The sequence below is a fragment of the Varanus komodoensis genome, unplaced genomic scaffold (assembly GCF_004798865.1).
Source record: "Varanus komodoensis strain SLA01 unplaced genomic scaffold, ASM479886v1 scaffold9, whole genome shotgun sequence".
NCBI classification, from domain to species: domain Eukaryota; kingdom Metazoa; phylum Chordata; class Lepidosauria; order Squamata; family Varanidae; genus Varanus; species Varanus komodoensis.
Window position 1 is genome coordinate 3,624,190 of NW_025336598.1, and position 22,190 is coordinate 3,646,379.

At 46.6% G+C, this 22,190-nt stretch overlaps 1 protein-coding gene across 1 annotated transcript in view; it reads left to right on the top strand.

Moving 5' to 3' along the window:
- TSPAN9 (tetraspanin 9) overlaps positions 1 to 22,190 on the top strand; it is a 163,736-nt gene that overhangs the window by 87,816 nt on the left and 53,730 nt on the right. Inside the window, exons 2-4 of the mRNA XM_044418239.1 lie at positions 15,458 to 15,649; positions 16,411 to 16,485; positions 19,578 to 19,679. Coding sequence (XP_044274174.1) covers positions 15,458 to 15,649; positions 16,411 to 16,485; positions 19,578 to 19,679 — 369 coding nt within the window. The remainder of the gene's footprint in view (positions 1 to 15,457; positions 15,650 to 16,410; positions 16,486 to 19,577; positions 19,680 to 22,190) is intronic.

A 22,190-nucleotide genomic window follows, 5' to 3' on the forward strand; every position in this document is an offset into this window, starting at 1 on the left:
CCTGGGGACTCCCTTCCCTGGGAGGCTGAGGGTTTTGTTTTTTGTTTTATTGCTTTGTTTTTCTTTCTTTCTTTGTTTGATTTGGTTTTGTTTTGTTTTGTTTTTTGTGCTGGGCTGTGTTGTGCTGTGCTTTGTTTTTCCTCCAATTTAAATTTTATTTTATCTTTGTGTATGTGTGTGTGGGGGTTTTTGTCTGGGAGAATTGGGTGCGTGAGGGGTACTGCAGGACAGACAAGATGGGGGACCAAGGTAGGGTCTCGGAAGAGTTCCCAATGGCAGACCAGGAAATGGCCTTGGCGGGAGTCACGGGTGTTGCTGTCTGCTGCGACAGCTGTGACATGTTCACCCTTCTCCACCAGGAGAGGCAGGGTTACACTTGCCCTCTGTGCAAGCTTGTGGTCCTGCTAGAGGAGGAGTTGAGACACCTGAGGGCCAAGAGAGCTCTGCAGGCCCCCTGGGAGCAGCCCCCCTCTGGACAGAGGGTTGAGGGAGAGGCCACAGGAGGAGCAGCTGCGGAGACATGGAGGTATGTCACCCACAGGAGGAGGAGGCCAGCACGGCCTCCTCCTTCTCCTGGCACCAATCTGGAGCTGGGAAACAGGTTCTCTCCACTTGGGGCAGCTGGGGCTGATGAGGCCTCGGGGGACAAGCAGGACCCCCAGCCTGGGACGTCAGGCAGCAAGGGGGCAGCTGCAGGAGAGGCGAGGGCCAGGGCACGGCCGTCCACCACCACCAGGAAGACTCAGCAGCAGGTGATTGTTGTTGGGGACTCCCTGCTGAGGGGCACTGAGGCGGCGGTGTGCCGGCCCAACCTGGAAACAAGGGAGGTTTGCTGCCTGCCGGGCGCACGCATCCGGCATGTGATGGACAGAGTGGAGCGTCTTGTTCGCTCCGGGGGTCACCAGCCACTCCTGGTGATCCATGTGGGCACAAATGACATAGCCAGGCAGGGTGTGGTCGGGATCACCAGGGACTTCGAGGCCTTGGGGAAGAAACTCAGGGAGCTAAAGGCCCAAGTGGCCTTCTTGTTGAACTTACCCGTCCTGGGATTTGGGCCAGGCAGGAACAGGAGGGTTTCTGAGGTGAACGACTGGCTTAGGGTGTGGTGCCAGAAGGAACACTTCGGGTTCCTCAACCACAGCACCTGGTTTCTTGCCAATGGACTTCTGGCAAGGGACAGTTTGCACCTCACAAGGATGGGGAAAAGGTCCTTTGGAGATGCTCTAGCAAGGTTCGTCCGGAAGACTTTAAACTGAGCCAGAGGGGGTGGGTTCAAGCCCCACAGAAATGTGTCTGCACTGGACAAGTGTGGGGAGAGAATCAGGGCTCTGGGAGCAGGGTTTTAGAGGTACTGCAGGGACTGACAGGACTCCTTCAGAGAGGGGCCAGGCATCAGGGAGGATGGGAGGAAGGAGGAGGCTGAGAACGTCCAGGAAAGGAAGTGGTGGGAAGGAGTTGAGGTGCATGTACACTAATGCTAGGAGCATGGGTAATAAGCAGGAAGAGCTTGAAGCTCTCCTGGGAATAGGAGGGTATGACCTGGTGAGAATCACAGAAACTTGGTGGGATGAAAGGCAAGACTGGAATGTGAACATAGAGGAGTATCATCTTTTTAGAAAGGACAGGAAAAGAAAGATGTGTGTGGCATGGCTTTATTCGTCAGGGAAGGGATAGGATGCAGTGAGATAGAATGCAGCACAGATGGGGATTCGGTAGAGGCAGTCTGGGTGAAACTTAGGGGTTTTGACAGGGAAAGAGACCTGACAGTGGGGATAGGTTATCGCCCTCCAGGTCAACTTGAGACCCTGGATGATGTCCTGTCAGACCAGATTCTAAGGATATCTCGAGGGAGAGACACAGTAATCATGGGAGATTTCATTCTCCCGGATATTACTTGGGAGACTCACTCAGCGGTGACAGCCAGGTCCAGTCGCTTCCTAGTTGCTATAGAGGGAGGGTTTTTCACACAGAGGGTCCGAGAGGTGACGAGGGGGGGAAACACCCTCTACTTGATCTTGACCAATAGAGAGAAGGTGATAGATGTACAGATTAGGGGAGCTCTGGATGCGAGTGATCACTCCATCCTTTGCTTTGAGATCAGGGGACTGGGGATGTGCAGCAGGTTGAGAACTAGAAGCTGGGACTTCAAGAGGGCCAACATTGGCCAACCAAAGGCTAGACTGGGGAAAGTCTCCTGGGGTAGGTTACTGGAAGGCAAGCGAGTTGAGGAGGGGTGGATGGCACTCAAAAGGGAGGTTTTGGAGATGCAAGCCTTGACAATACCTCTAGTCAGTAAGGTGGGGAGGTGGAGGAGAGTGCCACCATGTCTGCGAAAGGAGGTGGTTAGAGGGATTAGACAAAAGAGGAACCTCCGTAGGAAATGGGTACTGGGGCAAATAGACAAAAGGGTATACTGGCAGGAGGAGGCCCATTGCAGAAGGATTCTTTGCAAGGCTAAGGCTGATTATGAGCTGAGACTTGCCAAGAATATCAAGAGCAACAAAAATGGCTTCTTTCAGCATGTAATAGGAAGAGGAAGGGAAGACAAGTGGGGGGACCACTAAATAAGGAGGAAGGAGATCCAGTGACTGAAATGAGGGAACAGGCACAGATGCTAAATGACTATTTTGCCTCTGTGTTCTCCCCAAAGCAGGACGGGGGGATCCGCAAAGGAGGTTAGATGAGGCCAGGGACTTAGGGGCACAGATCAGAGTCACCCCCTTGAAGTCGAGGGGCTCCTCAGGACATTGGACATTACAAAGGTGGCAGGCCCTGACAGGTTACACCCGACAGTACTTAGAGAATTGGCAGGGGTTCTCTCTCACCCGCTGGCCTCCATGTTTGAGGCCTTGTGGAGAACAAGTGAAGTTCCAGAGGACTGGAGGGTGGCATCAGTGGTCCCAATTTTCAAAAAGGGTAGTAGAAAGGACATGGGGAATTACAGACCAGTTAGCCTTACGTCCATTGTAGGAAAGACAATGGAAAGGCTCATAATAGAGAGAGAACTAGTGATGCTACATAGGAAAGGGAGGCTGACAGCCACACAACACGGCTTCTGCAAAAACAGGTCCTGCCAGACAAACCTTGTGGAATTCTACGACAAGCTTTCGAGATGGCTAGATGGAGGGGATGCAGTGGATGTAGTATACCTGGATTTCAGCAAGGCCTTTGACAAAGTGCCCCATGATATCCTGGTGGAGAAACTGAGGAGTTTTGGGATACACCAAAGCACTGTCCGGTGGATTAGGGCATGGTTGACTGACCGAAAGCAGAGGGTAACCATTGGTGGGGAATCATCGGGATGGTGGCCAGTGACAAGTGGGGTCCCCCAGGGCTCTGTTTAATCTTTTCAGAAATGACATGGAAGAAGGGGTGAACAGTCTGCTGATCAAATTCGCAGAAGATACTAAAACTGGAGCAGTGGCCACAACTGAGGAGCAGGTACTCCAGATCCAAAAGGATCTGGACAGAAGTGGGCAGGAGACAACAGGATGGCGTTCAATGTGGATAAGTGCAAGGTCTTGCACTTGGGGCATAGGAATAGGTGTCATAAGTACAGGTTAGGGGACAAGTGGCTGGAGAGCAGCACTTGTGAAAGGGACCTCAGGGTACTGGTTGATTGTAGGCTAAACATGAGGCAGCAGTGTGATGCAGTGGTCAAGAGGGCGAAGACCACTCTTGGTTGCATAGCCAGATGTGTGGCTTCTAGATCGAGAGAGGTATTACTACCAATCTATACGACTCTGGTGCGCCCGGAACTGGAGTATTGTGCTCAGTTTTGGGCCCCTCATTACAGAAAGGATATAACTAGGTTAGAGTCAGTGCAGTGTATGGCCACAAGATTGGTGGCCAGTTTGTAGGGGATGGGGTATGAGGTGAGACTGAGGGAACTGGGTCTCTTCAACCTGGAGAAGAGGAGCCTCAGAGGGGATATGTTGGCGACATACAGGTATGTGAGGGGATGTCACATGGAGATGGGTAGAGACCTGTTCTTCCCTGCAGAAGAAGGCAGGATGCGCTCCAATGGAGCAAAGCTCAGGGAGCCCAGGTTCCATTTAGATGCCAGGAAGCACTTTCTGACAATTAGGACCCCAAGGGTGTGGAATGGGCTTCCATGAGAGGTCGCTGAGGCCCCATCGGTGAGGGTGTTCAAAGATAGGCTGGACATGCACATGGTGGGTATGTTGTGAGTGGAGCCGACTCTAGGTGGGGGTCAGACTATATGGGAGACCCCTTCTGACTCGCTCTGTTTCTATGTCTCTATGTAAATAAATACATAAATAAATAGAGTGTGCCACTGACACCTGCCATTTTGCACAACTGTCAGGAGCATCCCCATTGCTGTTTTCTCCTGCGCTAAACATTTTTGGGCAGACAGGATCGGGCTACTGGCTGGTTGTCCCTAGAAGAGAACTGCCACTCTGTTGGTTCCAGCATTTTACAAGAAAGGTGAGAATCAGCTGGGCAGCACCCCCAGTCTTGTTCCTGCTTTCCAGAGAGGCATTTTTATCCTCTCTCACCTTTCCCAATTGTGCACATGAGGGGCTTCCCATAGTCACACTGCTTCTTTCCACAGAGCTGCTCAGCTGATTTCTCCTGCTTTTGGCTGAGCATGGATTAGGGCACCCTTCATCCTGCTCCAGTGGTCGTGATCAGCTCCCTCTTCTCTGCTACACTTCAGGGCATAAACTCTGTTTGTACGACAGAGAATGTTTGATAGATGTGGTGATTTGGACTTACCTTGTGATCAGAGCTGTCAAGGAGTGGATTGTCACTATTTCTCAGTGCTTCCTGGGATACCACATAGAAGACAGAGAGAAGAAGATGCTGGGAGGGAGGGGAGTTACCATGATGAGTTTGAACAAGAACATTCACACAAAAAACCATGAACTATGGAAACCAGGGATGGTTGTTTGTCATGATGTTTGAATACCTCAAACATTTGTTACTGAAAAGCTACCTTGTGCTGGTAGTGGAGTTTACAATTTACAATATAAATTTAGAAATCTTATTATCTGCTTCCTACAGGAGGGTCAGAGAGATATAAGAATAGTTGCTACTAACTTCCCAGGGTTTTCTTTGTTGTGATCTCTGTGCATCACCAGTGCAAGGCCTAGATCAGAAGAAACCTCTATAGCTTAGCATCCTGGAGTAGATGGGGCACACCCTCCTTCTGGGTCCCAGGATAAGAAGGGTGGGGTTCCCATCCAGTCCCCCAGTTCCTTTTCAATTGCACATCCAACTGCATTGTCTAGATGGGAAATCACTCTGCAAGTTTTTTTTTTTTGCTTTGCTTCTTACCCTCCTCCATTTTTTCCTTGTGTTTTTTCTTTTGCCTCTTTGGTTCCTACAAAACAAGTTAGCTCTTTTTACACACGCACACACACACTACTTAGAATAAAATCCTAACTGAACCCTTTTTTGGTTGTTTTTTCTCTTTTCTCCTTCCCAGAAGGAAGGAGAAAAAACTTTTCTTCCACGCTTCGTCTCTGGCAAGGCCTCCAACCTGGCTTTTTGCAGCTGTGCCTTTTTGCAGCTGTGCCAATTTGCCCTATGGCAACATGCCCTTTGTGTAGCTGACTCTTCGAAGTTGAATGCCAAGAGGCCTCCTGTTCCTTCAGCTGGGGAAACCATGAGGGCCAGAAAAATGGCCACCACCTTGGCCAGAGAAGGACCAACAGAGGCCAAAACTGTGCCAAAGAATAAAAGGCACTGCACCAGTCCATGGCCGCCCACCTCCCCTCCAGCTGACTCTTTGGCTTGTGATGCATCTTGTGACTCACCCGGCTACACTGCATCCTGGGACTCCACTAACTGGACTCCCTGCAGTCCTGGAGATGGGCTCATCAGCCCCTTGTGCCCACTGTGCGGCCTGGGACCCCTTTCTCTTGCATGAGTTGCTGCCGCCATTGCTTTCAATACTTGTGACCCCTGGGCAGCACACCACCACATCACTGCATGATTTGCCAGCAAGCTCATCCACACTGGCCACAGCCCATGACCAGGCCTACTGGGGATACCGGGGCTTGCCCTGCTCTCCCCTCCTCAATTGGGATCACAACTTGCTGTGGTCCTCCACCTCTGTGTACCCTGAGGAGCTGTCTGAGACTGCTCCACTGGCCCACCTGCACCCCTGAAAGGTGCTGTGCGGAACCAGAGGACTCCAACTCCTCCACCAAGGACCCTGTGCCAGGCCTACACCATGCCAGTCTATACACCCAGTACCTTCAGTGCTGCACTGACAGTCACCGTCATGACCTGACCGATCTCACCTTGTGCTGGCCCCGTGCAGACTCCCACCACCTTTGCTGTGTATTGCCTGTTGCCCCAGGCGCTTGCTGCTGACCATGTGCACAGAAGCCACCCCAATGTTGAGCATGTGCTGACATCGCACCTCATGGCAGTGACCGGCATTGCCATCATCCCACAACTGACCAATGCCACGAAGCCTCCTGCACCGACGTGGCCTCCTCCACATACCATGCCATGGCCACTTGATCTTGGGAAGCTCCACTGGCTACCATTGCCTCCTGCTGCTGACCCAGCACTGGGGTGGACTGTACCCATCTAGCCTCATGTGACCTCAGCTCTAAGGCTCACAGTTGCCAATCCTGCAGCCCCTGGCAGCTGCCCTTCCGATGCTCGACACTCTCCAGAACATGAACTCCTGCCATCCAACCATCACCACACTGCCTCCATCAGGTCAGGTCAGAGCTATACTTACCTGTTCTCTCTCTCCTGCCCTCCAGGCAAACCATCCTCCAGTGCTGAGGCCCATGACCAGGACACAGCCTCACCATCTGGGGAGAGGGACTGGTTCAGTGAAATGGTAATTCGCATGGTAGATGACCTGGGGCTTAAGACATCTCAACCAGCCAACCCTGTCTTTCATGCCCTTGGTCTGGAGAGCTCTGCCCCAGTCACCATCCCATTTCTACCAGCACTGCTGCATACAGTGCAGTAGTCCTGGAAGGCCCCTGCTTCCACGCTGGCCATGTCAAGTAAATTTGAATCCACTTACCAGGTAATGGATTAGTAAGTACCATTGCTCCACTAACACCCTAGGCCACATTCTGGCATAACGGAGTCCATGCAGGGGACCCCCCCCCCCAATGTAAGCACACTGCATCAATTCACAAAGGGGTAATATCTCATTGGCCTCACCAGAACATTCTATGCAACAGCCTCCCTTGAGCTCCAGGTGTCTTAATTACAAGGCTACTATGACCAGATGCCAGCTCTTCTAATGGGAGAAGATGGGATCCATGGCCAAACATCTGCCAGATGACCTCTGTGACACTGCCCACCTGGTCTGCTCAGAGGCAGAAAAGCTGGTCAGATACCAAATCAAGGTAGTTAGACACCACGTTGATCGCCATGGAAAGGAAATGATGGGAGCAGTGGTCATCCATTGTCATGCCTGGATGAGTTCTGTGGTCCTTCCTCAGGAGATGTGAGTGCGCATAGAGGACCTGCCCTTTGATGGACTGTACTGTACTGTACTGTACTGACGAGAACATGGACTCCCTCCACAAATACTGGACCATTGCCAGGCAAATGGGATTCACCCACTAACCTCAACAGCGTAAGTGGCAAGAGCCCCCTCTAGGTACAAACTGTTGCCCTTTCCCATTCAGGTTGTGGACAGTGTCCCTCCCCAAGATGTGTGACACCCATTCTCACCAGAGGCTTCTGCCTCAATGCCAAGAGTCCAGGTGCAGGTGCTGAGAATCCTGTCCAGGCAGCCCCTCCCTGCCAGCCCCAATGCCTCTCATCAATTTCACTGGCCACTCAGCAGAATTCCTTTCATCATGGGAGACAATAAAGACCAACTCTTGAATCCTGTCTATAGTGGAATGAGGGTACAGGATCAAATCTGATGCCCTCCCACCCCTCAGCCATATTAGATGCACCCCACCCTCACAAACACTACTGGCAGAAGTGGGGGCCCTGCTGTCCAAAGGAACAGTAGAAAAAGTCTCCACAGACCTGCGCAGGGGTTTCTACTCCTAGTACTTCACCATACTTAAATAGGATGGGGACCTTAGGCCATTCCTTGACCTCAGAGGCCTCAATAGTACATTACTCTCAGGAGGTTCAGGATGACCAACCAGCAAGGCATCCTCCCCTTCCTATGGGAGTCGTTTGTTCTCAACCTTTTTCAATATTACCATTGACCACACCTGTAGCCACTTCCTCTGCTTCCAGATAGGGCAGGAGATGTTCCAGTTTTCGGTCCTCCCCTTCAGCCTTGCCACCACCCCAAGAGTTTTTACAAAATGCATGGTGTGGTTTGTGCCCACCTCAGGCTACAGGATGCCCAGGTCTTCCCGTACCTGGATGACTTGCTCTTGGCAGCTTCCTCATAAACTGGCCTCCTGCAAGTGGTGCGCACCATATGTGCCCTTCTGCAGGACCTGGGATTCCTAATTCATCACAATGAGTCTGTTCTTTCCCCCACCCAGTCCATTGTGTTCATAGGGGCTCGCCTGGACCCCATAGCCACCAAGGTATTCCTTCTTCAACTGGGAGCAGAAACCTTGGTGGACAAGGCAGCTGTGGTTCCCCCTCCTCCTCCAGCTCTCCAACAGGACATTTCTTTGCCTACCACTGCACCATAGCCTATTCTCACAGGACAGGGACCAGGTGCTTCACCCTGATGTTGAGACCCTAAACCTGACTGCCTGGAGGATCAACAGGCTCCCTTCCCCTCACAGTCTTCTCTATCCTCCAGTCTGCCCTTCGACCCTCTACCCTTAGACCCTCTACCTGGCCAAATGGAAGGTCTTCACCCTTTTCGCTAGGGCAGCAGGACTCTATCCCTCCCAAACCTTTATAGAATACGCCCTCACATACCTCTGGACTTGCTTTAGTGCAGGCCCTGACCCATCCTCATTGTGGGTGCACCTGGCAGCAATCTCACACTTTCACCCCCCCCCCCCAATTCAAAGGTTGTCAAGTTTGCATGTACCCCCGACACTCCTTGGTCTTCAGAACATTGCTCCACCAATACGCCCCTGCACACCATCCTGGAGACTCTCAGTGGTTCTCCAATCCCTTACCAAAAAGCCATTAGAGCCCATGGCAATGACAGACACTCCTATCAAGGAAGACCGCTTTCCTCGTGGCCATCAAGTCTGACTGCCATGCCACTGAGGTATCGGCACTGCAGCTGGATACACCTTACCTCATCTTCCATAGGGACAAGGCTGTGCTGCATCCTGACTCACAGTTCAGACCCAAAATTACTTCCACATCAACCAGGATATCATCCTCGCTGCCTTCTTCCCCAACGCATCCACCCGCACTGAAGCTACACTGCACCTCCTTGATGTCTACAGAGCCCTCGCCTTCTACAGGGCATGAATAGAGCCACTCCAACCTCAAACCGCCTCTTTGTCTGCTACGAGGGCCAGAGGAAGTGAGAAACCACTTCATCCAAGCGGGTGTTTGGCATCACTTGCCTAGCATATGAGCTGGCAGGACTTAAACTTGGTGCATTCCCAAGAGTGCACTCCACATGCACACAGGCCACATCAACCACCTTGCCAGCTGGCATTCCACTGCAGGACATCTGCAGAGTCACCACGTGGTTCACACCATCAACCTTCTGCCACTACTCGCTTGATGTCTGTGTGAGACAGGACTGTGATCACTCGAAGAATGATAGTTTCAGGTAAACAATCTGCCTTTTGTAAATCACATGCAGGTGATTTACTTTTTACCCTAGTGTTACACTATTTACTACTGAATATCTTTCTTATCCAGACAAACAGTGCTATCTACTGTGTGTGTTTCCTCAGGAACAATGTCCAAAGTTTCTTTTCCACATGGCATCTATATGGTTTTATGGGCAGGAGGCACTTATGAGGCATTACTTTGAGATCTCTCACTCACAGATGTTTGTTTGGTCATTTCATAACACTGTCATTTCCCAGGACTTTCCTCATGTTTTCCAGCCATTTTTTTTCTTTTGCTAGAAGTGGGGTTAGTTCTAGAAAAGTCAACTATTAAAATTCCAGCCAGAACAAACTGAAACAAATGCCTTGTGAAAAGTTGCAGTTCTTTTTTGTGGTCTCTGTGCATTATATATGTGGGCTCTGCACATATATGAAGCCTGTTTCAGGAAGATTCCATAGCTAGGATTTATTTAATGGGAATTCTTCCCTGGCCCTGTCCTGGTGTGAGTACCAATCCTGATTGCCATCATGGGTGCATTGGTAAGTTCTTTCTCTGCTCCTCTGTACTATTTCCCTTGCTTCTCTCACTGATTTCCCCCTCTTTGTAACCCTAACTCCCCCCCCAAAAAGGAAAAATGTACAAAAAGTGTCTCTGTTCCTCCTCTATCCCTTCTTGTTGTTCTATATAACCTCAAATCTCCAGCTTCCCCTTGTTTTGCATCTCTCTCCTATTCCACTGGTCTACAAATTTTGGGAAATTATCAACCTCCGAGATAAAATGTGCTAATTCTTACATATTTTGATCAGATGAATTAGAAAACAGGTGATAAAGGTGCTAGTTGGCTAGTTTTCAAGATATTTCACAACAAAGATTTATACACAGGCAAGTATATTTGCCTACAAGGGAGGGAGGTGTCTGATGAACATGATGCCTCGAAACTTCTCAACAAAGTTCAGTAGAACAACGGAAATGGTACCATGTGGAAGTGTAGCACGTGGAAGATTATTACCTAACTGTAATTTATTGTTCTTCTATTGCAAGGTACATTTGTCTTGATCAGGTCTACGTATGCATCATTCAGTTATATCTGGTGGCTTGTGAAAGTGTCATTGCCTAACATTTCCAAGGAACAATTGTGTGATATTTTCCCTCAGAAGCCAAGATCCCTTGAAACTGTGTAAATAACGCAGATAACTTCTGCTACATTTGTGGCAAGGTTATATTTGCATCTCAAAAGTGCAGAATGACGGCAGTAGTAAAAAAGGCATACCACCTATCTTTTGGATGCAAAACAGGGGATCAGGACAAGAGCTGAGCCCCTCATTATTGTTGCATTACAGTACATGTCACTGAAAATTCACTTCTTATACTCGCATTTAGACTATTTCCCTTTAAACTGTGGAGCAGTGAATGATGAGCTTGGGGAGAGATTCCACCAGGATATCGCAGGCATGGAGAAAAGATACCAAGGGAAATGGAGTCCGTCCATGCTTGCCGATTACTGCTGGAATCTCTCCAGGGATGATCCTACTGCAGTTCACAAGAGAAAAGCCAAAAAGCGCAGTTTAGATACCGAATAAAGATGGAACCTTGTTAGATGTTAGAACTTGTCAGTTTTTCTTGAAAAAAGCCTGAAAATGTTACATGAAAAACCAATAAATGAATAGAAAGTTATGTTATTGGTATGTTATTTATCTTTTATTTATAAAAGATAAATTTATAATGATTGGTGTGACACCATTCTCATTGCTACATCACATTTTGCAGAAAAGTTATGGAGCATAATCACACATCCCCCTCATAATTTTGAATTATTTTGATGCAATTTTGACTTGAAGCTGTATCTTGAAAACTGGAGTCAATTAATACTCAGGCCTTGATTTTCATTTATCAGTGACCCAATTCTGGTAAAATTTAGCTACTTTCATTTCCAAGGCTTTCTCCTTGTAGACCAGTGTTCTTCTTCCCATCCTGCAATGATGCTCAAAGCCCTGCTCAGCAAGTGTGCTAACTCTGGTGGGAAGCAGCTCCAGTGGATGGCCACTCACTTTATGGATACCTGTACATGGTAGATACCTGCATTCACTGCCAGGCCTGCACCAAGAAGACCAGGGAATACAAAGCTGATCATCTCCAGGCTGAGCTGTGGTCCTCCATGGAATCACAGCATGGAGTCACTTTCACAGCTGCCCTGCCATTTCAGGGGCTCTGGTCCATCTGACTCAACTGCAGCCGCAAGGTCCACTGTGGATGTCTCAGCTATCCCAGACCACTTTGTGAAAATTGCTAAGCTGTGAAAGCTGGCCAAGAATATAAGAGCAGTGAAGATGGCAGACCCAAGTAAGGCTATAGGCTAGTGATGGCAAACCTATAGCATGCGTACCTAAAGGGGCATGCAGAACCCTCTCTGTCTGCACTCAGTAGCCCCAGCCGCAATGTGCATATTCGGAAAGATTAAGGGCACCAGGCAATGAAGTCACTCATTAGCCTTGACTCGTGGAGCTTTCACATGGCTGGTTAGTGAGCTGCCAGAGATTTTCTTGGACTGTGTTTTTAGCAGAAGGTAGGAAAGGTAGGAAATACACTCAGATGCCTTTTTCAGGGCCGACCAAAAGCTGGTGGTCCGTGGAACGTTGCCCCATTGTGCTGGTGGTCAGCAAATTCAGGTTTTATTGCCGTGTTGGCACTTTGCGATAAATAAGTGGGTTCTGAGTTGCAGTTTGGGAACTTGGTCTCTAAAAGGTTCACCATCACTGCTATAGGCAATAAAAAGCATGCCGAACTTAGGCACACCAAGGTCCCCATCAATACTGAGGCTTCTGCAACCTGACACCTCAGTACCAACACACAAGGCCCCCATGGCAACCTCTACCTCACAAGGCATCTCTAGAACCTGGCACCACCAGTTGAGCATGCACCATTGCTGCTCTCAGAACTGAGACACGATACCACAATTGCCAATCCCTCAAAAGCCGCCTCGCAAAGAACTGAGCTGCTGCAGATACCACTCAGTCTTCCTTGTCTCAGACTGTGATTGTGGATTGGTCTGGTTGTCACCCCCACGACAGCAGAGTATATGACCTGTCAGAATACTCTCAGGACTGAGATGTACCCTATAGCTCCCAGCACCACAGGGAAGCTCACCTGGACCCACTCTACTGCGGCCAGAAGCATTTGCATAAGAAAGCATCCATGATATTCTCCTGGAGGAACCACTGTGCCATCACCAGTACTGTATGCCTCGTGCATGCCAGCCACAGACATTAGGGCTCTGCAGTCATTATCACCAGCCCCATGCCTGTCAACAACAAGGCCTCAGTCCCCCTCCTGGGACTCTGACAATTAGAGATCCAGTCAGGAATCCCTGGAACCATCCAAACCCTCCCTGGATGCAGCAGTCGTACTGCTCTGACAGTCAGGAAATTCTTCCTGGGGTCTAGTCTAAATCAGGTCTCTTTTAACTTAAGTCTGCTATTCCATGTTCTATGAATGAGAAGAGAACTTGTCCTTCCTCTTTGTGACAGCCTTTCAGGTACTTATGGAGTGATATCATATCACCCTCAGGGCCCTCAGTATTCACTTCTTGAACATGCCTAATTCTCTCCATCTTTCCTCATGGGGCTTTGTCTCCATTCCTGGAATCATCCTTGTTGCCCTCCTCTTTGCCCTCCTTCTAGCTTTTCTGCATCTTTGTAAGGTCATTTGTTGAGTGGTCATCTGTGCAAACCCACCCACCCACCCACCCTCTTTGGTGTCACCCTTTGTTGGCACTACTGTTCATATTGATATCCATGTGGGCTCAATGACCCCTATGCTCCAGCATAGGGCCATGATGTTGATCTCAGGTCCTTTAAACTGAGGATTGGGTGGGAACGCCTCATTTACGCTGCAGTGAGGCCAGGGGAGGGGTTCCCGCCAAATAAATCTTAGCTATGGAATCTTTCCAATATAAGCTCCACGCATGTGCAGAGCCCATATGTGCACAGGTGACTGCTAGAATAACAGTTACTGGTAACTTTCTCCATAGCCTCTGTGTATCACACATATGGGCTGTGCTCCTGTGTAGAACTTGTTTCTATAGCTGAAAGAATTTTGATGGGAACCCCTCCCTTACCTTGGCACTGGTATATCAGAAGAGTATCCTCCCATTCCCTCAGTTCTTTGTGTGTTTCAGGAAGTTCATCTCAGTGTGTCAACTAGCTGTTTTTTTGTAATTCTCTCTTGTGCTTTTTTTGGGGGGAGGGGGGCATATTTTGGTGACTTTTTCCACTTTACACATCTTTACTCTCCTTTTTGCCTTTGCTCCACTGACCTTTTTTAACTCTTAAAAAACAAAACATTCCTTCAGTTCTTTTTTGTCTTTTTCCTCCTTTTTTCTGTGCCATGGCACAGAGCCATAATCCCCCAGCACCACCTTCTGAAGTTGGTCAACCAAGTAGGAGTGGAACCACCACAAAGCAGTGCCTCCAATCCCTAGTGCAGCCAGACTATCCAGAAGGATACCATGGTCGATGGTACTGAAAGCCACTGAACAGCCCAGGGATGCACTCACCCTGTCCCACTCCCTGCATAGGTCATCATACAGGTCAGCCAAGGCAGTTTCAGTCCCATAACCAGGCATGGAGCTAGACTGGAATGGGTTCAGATGGTGGGTTTCCTTCAAGAGAGTCTGGAGTTGCCTGGCCACCACCTGCTCAAGCACCTTGCTCAAAAACAGGATGTTAGCCACCCATCTATAATTGGTGGCTCTGGGTCCAGGTTTGCCTTCTTGATGGGACTGATCACTACTTCCTTCAAGGGGGCTGGAGCCTGACCCCCACTCAGGCATTAACAGCTTCCTGGACCCAGGTACACATCCTATCCTTGGTTCTGGTGAGCAGGATCAAGTAAACAGGTGGTGGGTTGGACTTGTCCAAGCACCTTGTCCATGTCCTCAGGCTGGAACAATTGAGCTGGACCAGACAGCACTCTGGATGCCTCCCATTCCAGGACCACATCAACTGTTGAGTCCAATTTGTGGTGAATCTGGGCAATTTTATCCTTAAAGTGCTGGACAGGGGGGTCACAGTGAGCTGCTGATGGTGCAATGGGATCTAACCTAGATCCCAGAGTGTAATAGACCATGCACCACCTGAAAACACTCAGCTAGATGGCACTGTGAGGATGCAATTTTGGTGGAGGAGAGGTCCTTCTTCGCTGCCCTCACTGCCACAACATAGGCTCAGTAATAAGCTCTAAGGAATGTTTGGTCAGATTTGGCACGAGTTTTCCTTCACCTACATTCTAGTCACAATTCAGGCATATACCAAGCTGTGCATGCTTTGGCTCCAAATATGTGCAAATCTTTAGAAAGGTTTCATAATCTACCCTTAGCCATCATGTCAGAAATGTGTCAAAAGTCCATCATGTTCAAATGGAATGAGCTTTCCTGTAACACAAATCCTTAGGCTAATCAGTTAACCAAGATGCAAAAATATTATGGTCAGTCTTGGTTAATAGAATTGTCAAAGAATACATATAAATGATAAGCTCATAAACAATCGATCATTTTGCAAATGATATGCTTATGTCCTTATGCACTTTCAGAGTTGGAATTGAAAAACTTAAAGAACTGCTGAGTTTCAAATTGCTGCAGGATTATAAATTAATTATGTAAAGTTTCAGTTACTTTGTATCAATTGAAAACAGAAAACACTGAAGAAGAGATCAACTTAATTTGCAAATTAAATTATAACTATTCCCCAGTTTAAATGTTTTTATGTTTCTTTTTCTCTAGTTGTGTGGCTGTGGGCTCTTAGGTGTGGGAATATGGCTATCAGTGTCGCAAGGAAACTTTGCCACATTTTCTCCCAGCTTCCCATCACTGTCAGCTGCCAACCTGGTCATTGCCATTGGTACCATCATCATGGTGACGGGCTTCCTAGGCTGCTTGGGTGCTATCAAGGAAAATAAGTGCCTCCTTCTAAGTGTAAGTAGAAAGGAAAGACTTCTTTGTCTCTATTGATTTATTTTGTTTGAGTTTATTTTTCCTTTAATAAAGCATGCTACAAACAAGAAAACAGAAATTGTCTCTGCCCCCTGCCTCATTAGAAAGCACTCTATCTAGCCATGTCAGCAGCAAAAGCAAGTTGCTATTTTCTGATTATAGCTAAAATAATACAGGTTTCTTCTTCCTTTTTATATCCCATTCACAATAATCATTGCAGTGTGTGTGTGTGTTGGAATTAGAATTTATTTTCTGGAGAATATCCTTCTTTTACAATGTTCACTTCCATGGAAGCTGTAGTTGCTCTACCTTATGCTTATTCTAGAATGGGATATCTTAATTGATACTCTATCTTCTTCCACCTTAAAAATGCAAGGAATGCTTTAAAAATTAGGAGTTTGAAGTAATTTTCATCAAGAGATGGATTCCCCTCCCTTTCCTTGCCATTACCCAAACTGGGAAAAAAACCCCCCCCCCCCCCAGTGCAGCTAGTGTTTACCAAGCTTTAAAGAGATCTAATCTAATCTAATCTAATCTAAGGTCCCCCATTTTGTCTATATTTTATTTCTCCTGGAATCCCAGGAAACTGAGTTCTGGGCCATGAAAAAATGCTAACTCTGTTACACATCAACAGCATGCAACATAACACATATAACAACTTAAGAGATTCAACTTGGCAAGTTAGGTAAGACATTTAACCTTCTCTAATTATAATATTCCTTTTTGTTCCTTTTATCTTTCAGTTTTTCATTGTTTTGCTGATCATTCTCCTGGCTGAGCTGATATTACTCATTTTGTTCTTTGTTTATATGGACAAGGTAAGCAACAGCTATTCAGGAGGGTTGGCCCTCTCAGAAGCTAAGCTTCATTTTATATTTCATTATATACTGAGAGCTCCCTCATGGATCACTGCCTTGCCGTGGTGAAGAGGCTTGTGTATCTCAATGAAGCTATGCGCTATGAAGTGCAGGGGTACCCAAGACGGACAGCTCATAGCAGAGAGCTCTGACAAAAGGTGATCCACTGGAGAAGGAAATGGCAACCCACTCCAGTACTCTTGCCATGAAAACCCCATGGACTGTTCTAAAGGGCAAAACGATATGATGTCAGAAGATGAGCCCCTCAGGTTGGAAGGTGTCCAGTGTGCTACTGGGGAAGAGCAGAGGGCTAGTACTAGTAGTGCCAGAAAGAATGAAGCAACTGGGTCAAAGCCAAAAGGACACTCAGTTGCGGATGTATCCAGTGGTGAAAGGAAAGTCCAATGCTGTAAAGATCTATTCTCCATAGAAACTGGAATGCAAGATCTATGAATCAAGGCAATTGTGTGGATCACAACAAATTGTGGCAAGTTCTTAGAGAGATGGGAGTACCAGACCATCTTATTTGTCTCTTGAAAAACCTGTATGTGGGTCAAGAAGCAACAGTGAGAACTGGACATGGAACCACTGATTGGCTCAAAATTGAGAAAGGAGTTCGGCAAGGCTGTATACTGTCGCCCTGCCTATTTAACTTATATGCAGAGCACATCATGCAAAAGGCGGGCCTAGATGAATCACCAGTTGGAATTAAGATTGCAGGGAGAAATATCAACAACCTCAGATATGCAGATGATACCACTCTGATGGCAGAAAGTGAAGAGGAACTAAAGAGCCTCTTGATGCGGGTGAAGGAGGAGAGTGGAAAAGTTGGCTTGAAACTCAACATTAAGAAAACTAAGATCATGGCATCTGGTCCTCTCACTTCCTGGCAAATAGATGGGGAAGAAATGGAGGTAGTGACAGATTTTATTTTCCTGGACTCCAAGATCCCTGCAGATGGGGTCTGCAGCAAAGAAATTAAAAGACACTTGCTTCTGGGGAGGAAAGCTATGGCAAATCTAGACAGCATACTAAAAAGCAGAGACATCACCCTGCCAACAAGAGTGCATATAGTCAAGGCTATGGTTTTCCCAGTTGCAATGTATGGCTGTGAAAGTTGGACCATAAGGAAGGCTGAGCACCGAAGAACTGAGGCCTTTGAATTGTGGTGCTGGAAAAGACTCCTGCGAGTCCATTGGACTGCAAGGCGATCAAAGCAGTCATTCCTAAAGGAGATCATCCCTGACTGCTCTTTAGAAGGCCAGCCAGATGCTGAAGATGAAACTCAAATACTTTGGCCACCTAATGAGAAGGAAGGACTTCCTGGAGAAGAGCCTAATACTGGGAACAATTGAGGGCAAAAGAAGAAGGGAACAGCAGAGAATGAGGTGGCTAGATGGAGTCATGGAAGCAGTCGGCGTGAGCTTAAGTGGACTCCGGGGGATGGTGGAGGACAGGAAGGCCTGGAGGAATGTTGTCGATGGGGTCACAATGGGTCGGACATGACTTCGCGACTTACAACAACAGTGGAGCTCTATTAGAACAATTGTGGGTTTTTTAAATGGTAATAATTTCTAAGTTGTCCTAGCTACCATATGCCAAGAAAACAATCTCAATTCTATGACTGGATGCATGTTGAAATCATATTTTATCCTACACAATTCTGTTTATCCTCTTAACAACTTTATGAGTTAGATTAAGTTTGAGAGATAATGGGTGGGCTTGCATTATATGCTAAGCCATCCGGGCTTGTAAGCTATTCAATATAGGTTGCTGGCAGGTTTGCTGACAGTTGGATATTTCACTGGTGTAGTCTGCCTCTCCCTCTCTTTCTTTCTTCCCGAATCCTCCAGTCAGCAGGAGCATTTATCCCATGGGTTCTTTTGTCAGAGTTGGTATACCACAATACTTTGCTACTGCATCATTAACCTGCCAGGGTGGTTTATGAGCTGCAAAATACCACCTCAGGGGAAGTGCTCTGGGTTCACATGATATGACAACCCATAGCGGCTTGAAATATGATGGGTTAGCATATAATTCAGACCCAGGGACTGACTTCCCAGAGAGTGAGTTCCTTATAAGGCACCCTGACAACCCATATCTTGTAGAGGTTTGTTGAACCAATGATGGGGTAGTGTGTTGTTCAAATACAGACACTGATTTCATTATGTGTTATGGCATCAGTTAGGTGAGTTGCAGTACATCAGCAAAGCACTCATTTCTACTCCTTATGGGCAAACTTGTTCCCCAAACTTTGCCCGGCAACAGATTACTCTGTGGCTATCAGCAGCCTCCCTTCCTCCTAAACTCCTTCTAGCATCAGAGTGCATAATAACTGCTGATAGCTCCCCTCAGCAATAATGTCTCTTGTTGCCCACATTACTTTCCTTCTTTGGTCATGAAGACTTTTCTCTGGCTTTTGAGTGTAGCTATGTATTATCCCCACACCAGCCTGGAATGAGCTTGTTACATTCCCAGCCTTATCTGAGGCTTTCAGTTTCCATTTTGCTGCATAACAATTCAACCAGGAAATAAGTTTTTTAACGTGGACAAACCCAATTTTCTGGTAAACTTTGTTAGGTGATTGAAGAACTGAACCAAAGTTTCCAGTAATCCCATCCCATTTTTTGTCTATAACATTACACATACTCACTGAAAAAGGACCAAATATTATTTTGAAATACTGAATAGGACCTCCATGTATCTAGTGTTAAAATGGTCTAACACAAATTGTATGATATACTGTATAAAATTCTATAATTGTATCCCATTATGGCACAGGGGACTGAAGGTCTCCTTTCTATTCAGTCTAGGCTTTACATAAACTGGAAAATATTACTTAAAATTTACTTTAATCCAGAATTACCAGTCTTTGACAATTGTTCTTGGCTTGCAAAAGTATGATGAAATTTAAATACCAGCAGGAGAAGTTCTGCTCTATTAGTTCTTTCACACATATACACAGTCTAACAAGATCGTATCAAAGGGTTTCACCAATGAATAGTGATATTTGTAACATTATGACCTTGTTGATACTTGCTTATATGAAACAGGTTAATGAAAATGCAAAGCAGGATTTGAAAGAAGGTCTCAAGCTTTACAACACTGACAATAATGTTGGGCTGAAGAATGCCTGGAATATCATTCAAGCAGAGGTAAAGACTTATTTTCATCATACACAAATTCCTTCTGCACTGTTAATAATTGCCAGGACCTATCAGTATGTTGTATGAAATTGCTTTATGCTCTCCACAAGCAATATTAATATATAACTGACAATAAATGGTGTGAAGTGAAATTGGTGGCCAATGAGAGATTGGATCCACATATATACTGTATATACATCTTAGTATCTTCATTAACACAGCTATTTAATTAACATTCAACTGCCTAATAATGTGGAAATCTTAAGCTCTGTATCAAGGGGAGTGCCACATTACTGTCCTAGGTCATATTTTTTTTTATAAATGAAGGTGAAGCAATTACATTGCTAATCAAATTGACAGATAACACAAAGCTAGAAGAGGTAATAAACATCATAGAAGACAGGAGCAAGATTCAGAAGGATCTTGGGAACTACAGATCACTTAGTCTGACATCAATTCCTGGAAAAATTCTGGAGCATAAAGGAGTCAATCCGAAAGCATCTTGAAAAAAATGCAGTAATTCCTGGAAGCCACCATGGATTTATCAAGAATAAGTCTTGCCAGACTAATCTGATTTTGTTCTTGATTGGGTAACTTGTGAACTGTGGGAATGCTGTGGACATAATATATCTTGATTTTAGCAAAGCTGTTGACAATGTGCCGCATAATACCCAGATTAGCAAACAAGTAAAAAGTGGACTAATTGGAACAATGAAAAGGTGGATACACAGTTGGACTGAAAGAGTGCTCATCAATGGCACCTTCTCAAACTGGGCAGAGGGATCAAGTGGGGTCCCGTAGGGTTCAATCCTGGACTCATAGAATCATAGAATAGTAGAGTTGGCAGGGGCCATGAAGGCCATCAGGTCCAACCCCCTGCTGTTGCAGGACACCAGCTTACACCATCCCACTCAGCAGGCTGACCAGTTTCTTTATGAATGTCTCTAGTGTGGGAGAGCCCTCCACCTCCCTAGGAAGCTGGTTCCAGTGTCCTATTGCTCTGAGAGTAAGGAAGTTTTTCCTGATGTCCACCATGAAACTGGCTTGTCACAACTTGAACAGATTATTCCAAGTCCTACACTCAGGCATCAGCTAGAAGAGATTTTGACCCTCACTGTAACAGCCTTTGAGGAACTTACAGAATACTGACTGACTTTGTGCTTAGTGCAATTTTCTCTCCCCACCCCTTTACACATCTTGCAAAATTTAAAACATTTTAGTAGCTAGTGGTAAGAGTACAGATCCACCAAAATATCTTGATATGAAACAGCTCAACTTACTGAGCCTTTTTATTTATTTATTTGGAGAACTTTTTGTTAGGTAATCCTTTATTGCCCTTCAGCCAAGGCCCAGATCATCCAATGATTGGATGACCATCTACGCTCTTCAAAACACAATGCAGTCAGCCACTGCTCAACATCTGAGGCATCCTAATAGCAGAGTTAGAAGGGGCCATGAAGGCCATCAGGTCCAGCCCCCTACTGATGCAGGATACCAACTTAAAACATCCCACTTGGATGGCTGTCTAGTTTCTAGTTTAGAGTCCACCACCTCTCCAGGCAACTGGTTCCACAGTCATATTGCTCTGACGGCAAGGAAGCTTTTCCTGATGTCCAGCCTGAATCTAGGTTGTCACAGCTTGAACTGATTATTCCGTGTCCTGCACTCTGGCATCAGCAAGAAAAGATCTTCCTCTTTGTGACAGCTTTTGTGGTACTTATAGAGGGATATCATGTCCCCCCTCAGTCTTCTCTTCTCAAGGCTGAACCTGCCCAGTTCTCTCAGTCTCTCCTCATGGGACAGTTTTTCCAAACCCTGGATCATTTTTGTTGCCCTCCTCTGGACCCTTTCTCATTTTCCTGCATCTTTCTTAACTCTTGGTGCCCAGAACTGGACACAGTATTCCAGATAAGTTAGGAGTATAGGGGAACTTGTGATTTGGAAATAATAGTTCTGTTAATGCATCCCAAAATAGGATTTCCCTTTATGGCGGTTGCATCACATTGTTTGGTCATGTTTAGCCTATTGTCCACAATTACTCTAAAATCTTTTTCAGTTCTGTTGAGCCACATATTCCTTATCTTGTATCGATGCATTTGGCTTCTTTTTCCTAGTTGGAGAACTTGGCACTTGTCCTTATTGACTCTCCTTCTGTTGCTTTCAGCCCAGTGTTCAAGTTTATCAAGATTGCTCTGGATATTCATACTGTCTCCTACAATGTTTGCTATTCCACCCAGTTTTGTATCATCTGCAAATTTGATTATCTTTCCTTGTATGTCCTCATCTAAATCATTAATAAAGATGTTGAAGAACACTGACCCCACAAGTTACCTCCATCCAATGTGAGAAGGTGCCAGTGATGAGCACTCTTTGTGTCCAATTTAGCAGCCAATTTTGGACCCACCTAATAGTTTTTTCCATCTAGTCTAGTTTTTGCTAATTTCCTTATCAGAATGCCTCATGGCACTATGTCGAAAACTTTGCTAAAGTCTGCATAGATTATGTCCACAGTGTTCCCTG